At 23.2% G+C, this 14,290-nt stretch overlaps 7 protein-coding genes across 7 annotated transcripts; 5 read left to right on the forward strand and 2 right to left on the reverse strand.

The window, feature by feature from the left end:
* Nucleotides 1–2,272: 2,272 nt before the first annotated feature.
* Nucleotides 2,273–4,674, forward strand: DICPUDRAFT_98148 (uncharacterized protein; the record flags this gene model as incomplete). Its single annotated transcript, XM_003288788.1, has 2 exons — nt 2,273–2,648; nt 2,716–4,674. 2 exons carry the CDS (start codon nt 2,273–2,275, stop codon nt 4,554–4,556), a joined length of 2,217 nt encoding a protein of 738 aa, XP_003288836.1. The 3' UTR covers nt 4,557–4,674.
* Nucleotides 4,675–4,968: 294 nt separating this feature from the next.
* On the reverse strand, nt 4,969–5,433 carry DICPUDRAFT_34705 (uncharacterized protein; the record flags this gene model as incomplete). The annotated part of the gene is made up of 1 exon (XM_003288808.1): nt 4,969–5,433. The coding sequence occupies one exon, from the start codon at nt 5,431–5,433 to the stop codon at nt 4,969–4,971; it is 465 nt and encodes a 154-aa protein (XP_003288856.1).
* A 584-nt stretch (nt 5,434–6,017) lies between these two features.
* On the forward strand, nt 6,018–6,890 carry DICPUDRAFT_88221 (uncharacterized protein; the record flags this gene model as incomplete). Its single annotated transcript, XM_003288789.1, has 1 exon — nt 6,018–6,890. One exon carries the CDS (start codon nt 6,018–6,020, stop codon nt 6,888–6,890), a length of 873 nt encoding a protein of 290 aa, XP_003288837.1.
* A 603-nt stretch (nt 6,891–7,493) lies between these two features.
* Nucleotides 7,494–8,221, forward strand: DICPUDRAFT_34679 (uncharacterized protein; the record flags this gene model as incomplete). The annotated part of the gene is made up of 2 exons (XM_003288790.1): nt 7,494–7,805; nt 7,877–8,221. The coding sequence occupies 2 exons, from the start codon at nt 7,494–7,496 to the stop codon at nt 8,219–8,221; spliced, it is 657 nt and encodes a 218-aa protein (XP_003288838.1).
* A 452-nt stretch (nt 8,222–8,673) lies between these two features.
* On the reverse strand, nt 8,674–9,463 carry DICPUDRAFT_34708 (uncharacterized protein; the record flags this gene model as incomplete). Its single annotated transcript, XM_003288809.1, has 4 exons — nt 8,674–8,822; nt 8,922–9,073; nt 9,148–9,255; nt 9,333–9,463. The coding sequence occupies 4 exons, from the start codon at nt 9,461–9,463 to the stop codon at nt 8,674–8,676; spliced, it is 540 nt and encodes a 179-aa protein (XP_003288857.1).
* Nucleotides 9,464–9,793: 330 nt separating this feature from the next.
* DICPUDRAFT_48169 (uncharacterized protein) lies at nt 9,794–11,287 on the forward strand. The gene is made up of 3 exons (XM_003288791.1): nt 9,794–9,921; nt 10,110–11,116; nt 11,221–11,287. The coding sequence occupies exons 1-3, from the start codon at nt 9,814–9,816 to the stop codon at nt 11,249–11,251; spliced, it is 1,146 nt and encodes a 381-aa protein (XP_003288839.1). The 5' UTR covers nt 9,794–9,813; the 3' UTR covers nt 11,252–11,287.
* An 814-nt stretch (nt 11,288–12,101) lies between these two features.
* Nucleotides 12,102–13,985, forward strand: DICPUDRAFT_79620 (uncharacterized protein; the record flags this gene model as incomplete). The annotated part of the gene is made up of 4 exons (XM_003288792.1): nt 12,102–12,104; nt 12,194–12,304; nt 12,380–12,524; nt 12,604–13,985. 4 exons carry the CDS (start codon nt 12,102–12,104, stop codon nt 13,983–13,985), a joined length of 1,641 nt encoding a protein of 546 aa, XP_003288840.1.
* Nucleotides 13,986–14,290: the final 305 nt, after the last annotated feature.

Here is a 14,290-nt window from a genome sequence, read left to right on the forward strand (position 1 = left end):
TAATAATAATTATAATAATAGAAATCATTAATCATTTTCAAATTAACAATAGAGTAATACAATATAATATATTAATATCAAATAATAATAAAATCAATTATAAATTAAATCAAATATCATTTATCTAATATTTATTATTTATATAAATTTCATTGCATATAACAAATCAAAAAAATAATATAGCACCACCCAATCTTTTTTATAAATAAAGATATACAGTAATAATATTAATAATTTAATTACACTTTTTTTTCTTTAATAGATCTTAATTTTTTAGCTTATTTTTTAATTTATTTTTTAAAAAAATAAAAAAGTAATATTTGTTTGTATTATAAAATTAATAAAATAATAATAATAATAATTTGTCATCAATATTTTATAGTTTTTTTTTTTTATAATATTCGATTGTGTAATTTTTTCATTGTTTTCGGTTATACACATAAATTTACTTTTTTTTCAGTATATAATTCAAATAAAAATTTGTTATAAAATATAATATTAATAATAATAATAATAATAAATAAAAAAATAAAAATTTATATTATTATATATATATTAAAATAATAATTTTTCTAAAATATCTATTATTATTTAAAATCTATTACAAAAATAATTAATTTCCACACAATAACATTAAAACCACACATAATATATTTTTTATAATATTAATAGAGTTTGTGCGATGACACACTAATATACTATTTAAAATATAAATTTTATATTATCTATTTTCTTTATTACCACTTTTTTTACCATATATATATTTACGATATATCATTCATTGTTTTTTTCCCATATTAACACACAGGCACATAATTTATATTATATTCCATATCACAAAAAGTAATTTTATATTATGTGGTGTGGGGGTTTTGTTTTTGTTTTTTTTTTTTGTTTTACCCCTATATTAAAATTTCATTCCAATTTAAATATTATCTTTATTACTATCATATATTATTACCACCAAATTTTTTAGTAATTTTAAAAGTTTGTGTTTAATATAAAAAAAATTAATGTGGTGGGGTTAAATTTAAAACACACTATATTTTTCCTTTTTGTTTTTAATCGATTTGTGACATATTATTTTCATTTACCACCCTATAATATTTTTTATTTTATTTAATACACACCATCAAACCATAAATAATATTCAATTTTTCTATTATTTTTACCATTATCTTTGTTTTAAAGTTTTAAAATTTTTTTAAAAAAAAAAAATATTATAAAAACTTTGTTGTTATAAAAAAAAAAACAACAAATAATAATAATAATAGTAATAATAATAATAAATAATAAGAGATAATAATAAAACAATAGAATAAGAGAGAAGAAGACTTTAATTAAATTTTATAACAAAAATTTATTTAATTTATATTTTTTTCAATAATTTAATTTTTTTTTTTTTTTCCATAACATTAAAATTTTTTTATTAATTATTGTTGTTTATATTTGATTTAAATAATATATTAATACAATAATAATAATAATAATAATAATATTACAATTTTTATCATTACAAAAAAAAAACTCATAGCTAAAACTAAAAAAAAAAAAAATCATTATTTTCTTTTTTAATTTTTATTTTTCTTTTTTTTTTTTGAATATTATATAAAGATATTTAAATTTTGTTGATTAATCAATAATAAATAATAATAACAATATTACTATAATAATACTACCTACAATTTTTTATCATTACTTTTGCCACTTATCAAAATATTAATACAAAAATATAAAAATTATAAAATTACTTTTTTTTATATTAAAAACAATACCCTTTTTTTACATTAAAAAAAATATTAAAATTGTTTAGAATACCCCATTAATATATTTTTTACCACCACCACCACAAATACCACCAAATTATATTATTATTTTTATTACAATCAAAATATAATAATATTATTTTATTTTAATTTTAATTTTTTTTTTTCAATAAACAACAAAAACAAAACCACCATTTAATACCAAACAACCACAATAATAAACCAATAATTTTATAAAATTTTTTATATAAAATTGTTTTTTTTATAATTAATCATATAATAGTAATAATAAAATAAAACCTTAAACTAATTATTTTTTTATTTTCTCTCCACCTTAATTTTTTTAAAATTTAAATTTATTCACTTTTTAAAAAAAAAAATAATTTTTTTTTTTTTTAATTAATTCAAAAATAACTTCAACAACAACATCAACCTCAACCACTGCAACCTCTTCATCATCAACAATACAATACTATAATTTTATGGATCCCAGGTTTTTCTTTGCAATGACAGAAGTTTTAAACAAAACTGAAAGTCCAAATATCCAAAACTATTCTTCACCAGGAGGTGTTGATGATAGCTTTGATGATGATAGAAAGCAAAAGATTGTTTATACATCAGATTTTTTAAAGAAATTCGATAAAACCAAATCTAAAGAATTTTCTCAAAATATAATGCAACCACCCATTGGCGTACCAATCGGAGGTGATGTTTTATTCAATAATAATATTGAATTAGATAACAATAGTAATACAACATTAGAATATAGAAACATTATTCAAAGATTAAAATCAATTATTGTAAATTCCAAAGATGAAAGCTTAATGAGTATGATGAGAATGGTACTTTCAGAATCTTCTCTTGGTAAATCATTTTTAATTGGTATGTGTTTACTAAAATAATTGTTTTGTTTAAAAGATTTAAATTAATACTAATATTTTTTTTATAGATGATTATAATCAAAAAAGAATACCAGATATTGGAGGACCAATTCAAAACTTTGTATTTTTAGGAGATGTTGAGCCATCACAAATGTCATCAACACCTTTAAATTCATTCTTTTCAACTCATGCTGCAAATTCATCAATCTCTGGTTCACTTCCACCATTAAGATCACCAAGAAAAGCAGAGTCTGTACCTTCAGTACCAGTTTTGCCATTATCATCACAATCACCATCAACCAATACTTCAAATAATCAATCACCAGCAACAACAAACCCACAACAACCAATTGGACCATCCCTTACATCCTCATCAAACTCAACACCAACAACTACCACCACACAATCACAACAACCTTATAAATCACCAAGAAAATTAAATACATCTGGTTCATCAAGCAATATAAGTTCAATTTTCCCACCAGGTTTTTCAAATATTGAATCGACCACACCACCATCAACAACCACCACACCATTAAATAGTGTATCACCTTCAACCACTTCAACCACTAGCTTCCAAACATCATCATTATCAACTGGTAATAAAATGAAAAAATCTCCATCAATGCCAGTTATTGCTGGTAAATTAAATATTAGTTCTGAACATTTGAAAACAATTCCACCAATCAAATCTACCTCAAGTAATATTAATTCAAATAATATCAATTTTAGTACTATTAAAACAAACAATACTGGTAGCTTAAGTTCATCAGCCAATTCAATTTCAACTACAATTCCAAATATTAATTCTGGTAGTAAATCCTTAAGCACAAGCAAAGATGATTCAGCTTCACCAAATAAAAAAATTGTCAACACTGACCACCAACCAAGAAAGCCAATGACCAAATCTGTCTCTATGAGTGCAATTGGTTTAAACAACCAAGATCCAAAAGTTACAAGTTTAGAAGAAATTACTGGCCAAATTTATCATCTTACCAAGTATCAAGCTGGTTGTAGATTCCTCCAAAAGAAATTAGAAGAGAAACCAGACTCTGAACATGTCACTTTAATCTTTAATGAAGTATTTGATCACTTGAACGAATTAATGATCGATCCATATGGTCAATATTTGATTCCACAATTAATGAAGTATTGTGATAATAACCAAAGAAGACAAATCGTTGATAAAATTGCACCAAATGTAGAAACTTTTGCCTGTCATGTATATGGTATTCATGGTATTCAAAAACTTTTACAATATCTCTCACCAGATCAAGTGGATTCAATTATTTCCTCCATTAAAAATAAAGTAATCCAACTCTCAAAAGATAGCAAGGGTAACTATTTGGTCCAATCTTTCTTAAAACAATTCTCACCAGAGGTAAATCAATTTGTTTGTGATGCCATCATGAATAACATTCAAGAAATCTGTACTCATAAAGTTGGTTGTACTGTCGTAAATCGTTGTATCGATAATGCCAATCCACAACAACTTGAACAACTTGTAGATAGAATCACTCAACACTCATTAAAATTAGTACAAGATCAATTTGGTAATTATGTAGTTCAACATCTTCTTTCAAAGAACAAATCTTATTCAAGTAAACTTATCAAGAGTCTCTTGGGTAATATCGCAGAACTCTCTGTTCAAAAGTTCAGTTCAAATGTTATTGAAAAATGTCTTCAAGTTGCTGACACTGAAACTTATGAATCAATTATTAAAGAGATCACTGAGGCTGATATCTTAAATCTTTTACAAGATAAATATGCCAACTTTGTTATTCAAACTGCCTTAGATGTCGCTGATGAAGCCCAACATGCAAAATTAGTAAAATTAATAGTACCTTATATTCATCAAATTAAAACTCCTTATGTAATACATATTCAAAAGAAAATTCTTCAAGTTTAAAATAATAATAATAAATAATAACAATAATATAATAATAAATAATAAAATTTTTTTTTTAAATTAATAAATAATTAAAATAATAATAACACAATCAAAAAATCCCCTTTGTTTTTAAATCCCCAAAAAAAAAAAAAAAAAAAAAAACAAGTAATTTTTAAAAAAAAAATTTTATTTTTTTTAAATAGTTAATAAAAAATAATAAATAAAACTAATCTTTTTTTATTTAATAGTAAATAAAAACATATAAAAATATTTTACAATACAATTTAAAACTTTTTATTTTTTTTCCTAAATTTTTTTACAATTTTAATAAATTTTTATGGTTAAAAACAAAACTAATTTTTATTTAATATAAATGTTATTCTAATTATGAGATAAAAAAAAAGAAACTTGTAAGTTTTTTTTTTTTTTTTTAGTGTTGTTCTTTTAAGAATTTTCTTCTTTCCTCAATTCCCTTTTTATGGTTTCTTTCATCCTGGAGACCACGGTTTAGCATTTCTTTACAGTCTTCCCATTTGTCATCTCTGTTGACAATTGACTCGTAGGCTTTGCAGGTTTCTTCTTCGTTGCTGGACATTGCGGATAAGACTCCATCATCACCAATAATATTGGATATGACAACTTTACCTTTAGTAAGCCATTGTTTCTTTGTTGGGCCTGTTGGGCAATCTAAATTGTGCTTTCTAAAGACATCAGTGATCTCTTGGATATGTCTTTCGTGGTCATGCATATATTCAGTGATTAAATCTTTGGACTCTGGATCTCTAATTCTATCAATTGAAGTTTTGTATGCCTCAACAGCATCATAATCCAACTCTAATAAATCTCTAAGAGCTGATGAGAATTCTTTTTGGGAGCTAACCATTGATGACATCATTTTTAATATTGACTAAAAAAAATAAATAAAAAATTAATATTTGTATTTTTAAACAATAGTATAATCTCTTTTAATTACTTTTTTTTTTCTTATTTGTAAGGGTTTTAAAATTAAATTGATTTCGATGATTTTTATACTCATAAAAAATTATAAAAAATTTAAATTAATTTAAAATATTTTAATTATAATAAAAATATTTCGAATAAAGTAAATTAAATTGATGAATTTATTATTTCCTAAATAAAAAATCATCTATTATCCATTTATATACATTTAAAAAACATTTCTTTTTATATGAAAATGAAATTTTTTGTTATAATAAATTTTACCAATGAATAACTATAGTTTTATTTAATTATATTACAAAAACATTTAATTTTCATTATTGAAATTTCTAATTTAATTTAAAAATGTAAAAAAAATAAATTTAAAATATAAAAAAATAAAAAAATTATTTTTTAAAAAAAATTTTTAAAAAACGATTTTTTCGTTTTTGTTTTTTATTTTTTTTTATTTTTTTTTATAAACACCCTTTATTATTTTTTTATTGTTTAATATACAATATATATATATAGTGTAATACAATGTCAAGTTCAGATGAAGAACCAACTGGTTTTGGTCAAAAAATGTTATTGCGTATGGGGTGGTCTGTGGGAAAAGGTTTGGGTTTAAACGAAGATGGTACAACAAATATTATAGTAAACAGAAAGAAGCAAGATAATGTTGGTGTTGGTGCAACTCTTGAAGATAGAATAAACTCATCAAATAATTGGGAAGTAAATAATGAAGCCTTTGATAATATTTTAGCTAAATTAAATGGTAATAACGAAATAAAAGTCGACTCAAAAAAAAGAAAAAAATTCGTTAAATCAAAATTAAATAAAAAGAAAGATGAATCAAGCGATAGCGATAGCGATAATAGTGAAAGTGAAAAAGAAAAAGAAAAAAAAAATAAAAAGCAAAAAACAAGTGATTCAGATACTGATAATAGTAGTGACTCAAGCAGTGAAAGTGAAAGTGAGAGTGAGAGTGAAAGTGAAAATATAAGTAAATCAATTAAAAAATCTAAAGAAACCAAAAAGAAATCAAAAACAAGTGATAGTGATACAAATAGTAGTAGTAGTTCATCAGATAGTAGCAGTGAAAGTGAAAGTGAAAGTGATAGTAGTTCATCAGATAGTAGTAGTAGTTCATCAGATAGCAGCAGCAGTTCATCAGATAGTAGCAGTAGCAGCAGTAAAAGTGAAAGTGAAAGCGAAAGCGAAAAAAAAAAAGATAGTTCATCAGAATCCGAAAAAGAAGAACCAAAGAAAAGATCGTGGGTTGGAAAAACAAGATACCAAAAATTATTAAAAGCAAAATCAGTTAAAAACTATAGTGAAGAAGATTTAAGAGCTATTTTAGGTTTCCGACCAAATCAAGATAAAAGAGGTTTACCACAAAAAGTATGTAATTAAAAATTTATAATAATTGATTTTCGAAAAAATTATAAGATACTAATTTAGTTTTCATTATCATAAATTTATTTTTTAAAAATCAGAATAACTAATAAATTATATAAAACAAAATAAAATTGTATATTTTCCTTTTTTAAAGCATATAAGACATTTTTTAATATCTTTTTTTTTTTATTTTATTTTTTTTTTTAGCTGTTAAAATATAATTTTTTTAATTTATTTTTTTTAATTTAAAAATTTTTGTTGGGTTTTTTTAAATTATTTCAAAAAAAAAAAATAGTTTTTTATATTTTATTTTTATTTAAATAATAAATTAATAGTATTAAAATATTTCAATATTTATTATTATTTTAATTTATAATCTACATTCACACACCTTCATTAAATATTAAATATTTTCCTTATATTTAATATTTACACAAATTTTTTTTTTCCCGGTATTTTTTTTCGTTTTGTTATACGATTAATCACCATAAATACTAGTAATATTTTAATTACTAAAAGAAAAATTTTAATTAATTATATTTTTATCAATAACCAACCAACAATCCATTCATTCATTTACACTCCCAACCAATAAAGCAAAATTTAAAATAAAAAATGATGTTTTCAGGAATCAACACACAATTTGGAAATACAAATAGATTATTAGAAAAAGAAAACTCTGGTCAATTAAGCACTCTATCACTAAAGAATACCACCAATGGTGGCTCATCAGCACCACTACAACCATCAGCACTTAAACAAAAATTATATGGTAACTCTGCTCCATTGGGAACTGAAAGAAAAGCATTAGGTGAAATTACTAATACTGCAAAACCAAATTCGCTTGCAAATAAAAAGCTATTAACAACCTCAAGCACTGGTGAAACCAAGTTATTATTTGTACCAACATCACTTAATCCCCAAATTAGAGTAAGTATTAAATAAGACCCAAGAGTTTATCTTTTAACAAAAATATCAAATATTAATTTTTATTAAATTAGAAAAAAGCTAAAAGTACAATAAAGCCAATTATTAATCAATCAATTATTTCAAAAGCTAAAAAAGCTCCAGTACCATTATCACCACAACAACCACTTCACGATAATAATACAGTATATTCAGCACCACCAGCCCCACTAAGATTATCATCAAAACTTACAAATGAATCAATAGAAAGTTTGATTATGACACCATCTTATGATATCCCAATCACTGGCTACACTGAGTCATATGAAGAAAATATCTATAAATTTGACCAATCTGAATATCAGGCAACTGATGATCATTCATTAATGATCGAGGATAATTTTTCATTTAGCGATTACTATCAAGATATTGTACTTTAAAACAACTATATAATAGTTTTTAACACTGACATATTAATAATAATAATAACAATAACAACAATAACAACAACAACAACAATAATAACCTATTCTTTTGTATAGTTTTTTCATCAATAACATTTAATTCATATTTGTAACAATTTATAAAATTATATAAACTATAAAAATAGACCAGTTATAGTTTAGTATTCTATTTTATAAACCACATAACTAATAATCAATATTAAGTTTCAACTGACTCTAATTCCCAAAATAAAATTTATTTATTGGATAACTGCTTTATTCAAAACCAAATAATTTAATTCCTTTTTCTTTTCTTTTTTTAACAAAAAATTATTTACAAAATTTATTTTATTTATTTTTTAAAATGATTTTCTTATTTTCTAATTTTTTTAATCTTTTTATTTTTCTTTTTTTTTTTTTTTTATTTTTATTTTTTTTTCTTCTTAAACCTAATTATTTAAATCATAATCATCCAAAATACCATTGTATTCTTGAACTTTCTTCTTCATTGAACCATTTACCCATGTTAAAAGATCTTCTGATTTTCTAGTGATAATTAAAGCTGGATCTTGAATGACTTCTGGTCCAATTCTGATATCTAAATTTTTATAATTTTAATGGAACGTTAGAGTAAATCCAATATTAAATACTTTTTATAAATATTTATTAATAAATCTATATTTAAGTTTAAACTTACGACCATGTGATAATAAACCAAATGATTGGGTTAAATGTTCTGCAAACTTCTTTTTAACTAACATTACAACAGCTCTTCTTCTGCAGAATGAAGCTGCATTAACTTTAACTAATTCTGATGGTTGTTTTAAATCAATAACACCCATGTTATATCTAAATAAATAAAAAGTTGGTGTTAATATTTTTTTCGGGTTTCTTTTTAAAAGCGCATATATTTTAATAATTACAATTTATCGGCTAAGTCATTTAATAATTTTTGTTTAACTGGATCTTTATCATCGAGATCACTAATTTCATTTAAAACTTTTTTATATTGTAAAACTAATTTTGTATATCTAGATATAATAATAAATTAAAATATTATTAATATAATAATAAATGTTATATAAATTACTTTTATTTCTCTACTTACTGACTATATTCTTCTTTACCCTTTAAACCAAATTTACCAATATTTACAACATCCTTTTGGTTTTCTCTTCTATAATGTTGAAAGTTGGTTTTCTTTAAAAGTTTTTGTTCGTGATATTTTAATGGTCTCATTATTATTGTTTGATTTTATGATTTTGTGTGGTTTTTAAAAATTTATTATTTACAAAAAAAAAATAGGATACAGAATGGATAGAATTTAAAAAAACAAGGAAAAATTAAAGAAGAATGACCAAAAAATAATGAAATAATTGTTACTATTAATAACAAAGATGAATGAAAAAAAACGAATCGCTTTTAAAAAAAAATTAAAAAATAAAAAATTATTTAAAAAAAAAAAATAATTAAAAAAAAATAAATTATTTTTTTAATTTTTTTTTTTTTTTGTATGAATTTAAATTTTTAATTTTTTTTATTTTTTATTTTCCTTAATTAACACAATTTTAAAAACATATCATATTAAAATGACTACTGAAGGTAAAGTTATTACATGTAAAGCCGCCGTTGCTTGGGAAGCCAATAAGCCATTAAGCATTGAAGAAATTGAAGTTGAACCACCAAAGAAGGGTGAAGTAAGTAATTATAAATCAAATCATTCCAAATCACCAATAAAAAAATATAAAAAGAATAAACAATTTTTTCAAATTCAATTAAAAAAAAGATAACCAATTAAAATAGAAACAACAACAATATCAAAATGTCAAATCTAAATTAAAATTAATTAAAATTTAAAAAAAATAATTTTTTTTTTACAAATTAGGTTAGAGTTAAAATTTTATATACTGGTGTTTGTCATACTGATTCATATACATTATCAGGTCAAGATCCAGAAGGTATTTTCCCATGTATTTTGGGTCACGAAGGTGGTGGTGTTGTTGAATCAATTGGTGAAGGTGTTGAAACTGTCAAAGTTGGTGATCATGTTATTCCATTATATATTCCAGAATGTAAAGAATGTAAATTCTGTAAATCTAATAAAACCAATCTTTGTTCATTAATTCGTATCACTCAAGGTAGAGGTCAAATGCCAGATGGCACCACTAGATTCAAATGTAAAGGTAAGGAAATTTTCCATTTCATGGGTACCAGTACTTTTTCAGAATACACTGTTTTACCAGAAATCTCTGTTTGTGTTGTTAGAAAAGATGCTCCACTCGATAAAGTTTGTTTATTAGGTTGTGGTATTACCACTGGTTTTGGTGCTGCTAAATTCACTGCCAAAGTTGATGAAGGTTCAACTGTTGCTATTTTTGGTCTTGGTGCTGTTGGTTTAAGTGTTGCTCAAGGTGCTGTTGATTGTGGCGCTAAAAGAATTATTGGTATTGATACCAACGAATCTAAATTTGAAAGTGGTAAGTTATTTGGTTGCACCGAATTTATCAATCCACTCAAAGATGTCCCAGCTGGTAAAAATATTCAACAACACATTGTCGATATCACTGATGGTGGTGTCGATTATTCATTTGAATGTATTGGTAATGTCAATGTTATGAGATCCGCCCTTGAATGTTGCCATAAGGGCTGGGGTGTTTCAACCATTGTCGGTGTTGCACCAGCCGGCACCGAAATTTCAACTCGTCCATTCCAATTAGTTACTGGTAGAGTTTGGAAAGGTTCCGCTTTTGGTGGTGTCAAATCACGTTCACAACTTCCATTAATTGTAGACAAATATATGGACAAGAAATTAAAAGTTGATGAATATGTCACTTTTACTTATCCATTAAGTGAAATTAATGAAGCTTTTCATGTTATGCACGAAGGAAAAAGGTATGTTACATATATTAAGTTATTTATTTTTATTTTTTAATCAAATTTAATAATAAAAAAAGGAAACAAATACTAATTTTTAATGTTTTTTTATCTCCCTTTAGTCTCCGTTCAGTTGTCCATTTTGAAAAGTAAACTTATAATAAAAATTTAAAATATTTTAAATTGTGTAATTTTTTTTGTGATTTTTTTTTTTTTTTTTACAAAATTTTAATTTTCACCCTAACAAGCCCCAATATATCTTTCAAATCCAGTTTTGTTTTTTTTCTTAAAAATATTAAATTTTGGAAAAAATTTAAAATTATCTTGAAAAAATATAAAATTTTATCTTTAAATCTTGGGAATCATCAACGGAAATTTTTTTTTTTTAACCAGTATTTTGATATACCCAAAAAAAAAAAAAACAACAACCTCTAATGCCCAAAAAGTTTTTTATTTTTATAATTTTTTATTTTATTTTTTTATTTTATAATTTTTATTTTTATTTTTATTTTTATTTTTCATTTTTTTTTTAAATTTTATTTTTTATTTTTTAATTTTTTTATTTTTGTATAAAATATAATTATTAATGACAATATAATAATAACTTTTGGTGTTTGTTCTTACTTATTGTTATATATTTATATTCTAACGACCATATAAAATTTAGTGTATAAATTTTATATAAACATTATTCCTTTTATAATAACCATTTTTTTTTGTGTGGTTTGCATTTCTTAAGGAATAATTATATATTTTTTTTTTTTTTATTTATTTATTTTTAATTTATTTTTATTTTGTTTATCTTTAATTTTTTAAAAAATAAAAATAATCATAATAAAAATAATAAAATTACAATTATAAAATAATAGTAATAAAATTATAATTTTTTAGTAAATAATAATAAAGTCTAAATTTCTCATAATATTAACATTCACATATAATAATAATATAAATAATAGCAATAGTAGCAATAGAATTTTAAAATATATTTAGAGTTTTATAAATGGTAGATACTTTTTTTTTTTTTTTTTTTTTTTACTATCATCGAATGTACATATTTGGTTATTAATACGATCAAATCTTATTAAAATTTAGGATCCAACTTCAGCAAATAGTAGTGGTGTTGCAAAACCAGATTGGAAACCAGATCAAAGCGCATTACAATGTAACGGATGTCAAGCACAGTTCACATTAATAAGAAGAAGAGTAAGTTTTATAGATTATTACTATTAGTATTTAAAGTAAATATTAAACATTTTATTATTATTATTATTATTTTAGCATCATTGTCGTATGTGTGGTTCAATTTTTTGTGATTCATGCTCCTCATTTTATTCAATTTTACCAGCAGAATATGGATATTCAGGTCCTCAAAGGTTATGTAGAGTATGTAATAATGCTTTTGAACAAAAAAAACAATTTTATGGTATGTATAACAATAATATATAAAAGCAATAATATAAATAAATATATTAATAGTTTTAATAATTTTATAACCATTTTAGAAACTGATGCATTAGTAGCACAATTCCAATTAAGATCATCAGCACTCTTTGAATATTCAAAACCATTGCAAGATATAGGACATGTTAAACATGGGCTTAGAAAATCATATTGTTTAGCCAAAAACAAAACTGGAGATGAATGCATAGTTTCAATTATTACACCAACAGCGAATACATGTCCATGGCCAATGACAAACGAAAAGAAAAAACAAAAATTCGAAAAGACATTAATGGCATTAAAACATTCATATATTATGACACCAATAAAAGTCGAAGTATCAGGCGCAAATGATAAACTATTAGTTATTCGTAATTTTTGTAAGAATGGTAGTCTTCGTGATTTAATTTATAAAGCCAAGCCATTATCACCCTATGACACTAAATATGTTTTCAACAGTAAAAAACAAAATCAAAGTAATATTTCACCCAAAAACATACAAAAATTTTCAAAACAAATATTAGAGGCCCTTTTATATTTAAAGAGCAAAGGTATACAACATCAACATCTTCATGCAGCAAATGTTTTATTTGTCAACGATAATTTAGTTCAATTAGTAGATATAGAAAATAATCTTTTAGGTCTTCGTCCTTTATATTATGAATCATTACAACATCAATATGGAGGTAGTTTCAAAGAAAATCCCGAAGTTGTATGTTTTGGTCATTTACTCTTTGAAATGATTGTGGGTCTACCATTAAACGAGCATTCAAATATAAATAGTTTTATTCCATTATTCCCAGACAAAGTATTTTTATTCCTTCAACAAATTTTCTCTGAAAAATGTCCAACTCTTGAAGAGTTGGTAAGAAATAGTTATTTTGAAGTAGCTACAACTATGGAACAACAAGGTTTAGCTGGTGGTAAATTAAAGAAATCTCAAGCCGCTTTTATCAAAGATACTGCTGGTAAATATGAATCACCAAAAGCTTCTTTATCATCATCATTTTCAGCCAATAATATAAATAAATTATCTCTATCAGGTGGTGGTAGCTCAAGTGGTTTTGTCAGTACCGAAGATCGTAGAAAATCAATGAAACTACCATCAAATACAAATTTAGTAGGTTTTAATCCAAACTCATCCAATACAATTCATTCATCACCCACATCATCATCTGCAATGTCAAATGTAAGTGCAATTTCATCACCACCAAAGCCATCACCTTCTATGACAAGTGCTGCTCCACCACCCCCACCACCTCCATCAAACTCTGCTCCACCACCACCACCACCACCAACAAAAGCCTCAATATTAAAAGATTTACCTCCAAAACAAGATAATAGAAATAGTTTATTAGAAAGTATTAGAAATCCTGATAATTTTAAAAAATTAAAAAAAGCTCAACCAAGCAGTAACAAGAAACCAGTTTTAAAAAAAAAATAAACTAAAATAAAATATTATATATACAATTATTTTATTTATAATGATTATAAACTAATTTTGTTTGTAAATCTCAATCTGTAAAATTATAGTTTTTTTTTTTAAGATATTATTTAATTAATATTAATTTATAAACGCTCATTATTAATTACTTTGTTTTTTTTACACCCAAAATAGATATTTTAAATTGATTATTTTTTAATTTAGAAATATCCCAATTAATTAAATAATTTTATTATAAAATTTCCAATAATTAAACATATTTGCAAATTTATATAAAATTTTTTTTTTATAATTTATTTTTTTAA

The sequence above is a fragment of the Dictyostelium purpureum genome, assembly GCF_000190715.1.
Source record: "Dictyostelium purpureum unplaced genomic scaffold DICPUscaffold_150, whole genome shotgun sequence".
Classification (NCBI taxonomy): Eukaryota; Evosea; class Eumycetozoa; order Dictyosteliales; family Dictyosteliaceae; genus Dictyostelium; species Dictyostelium purpureum.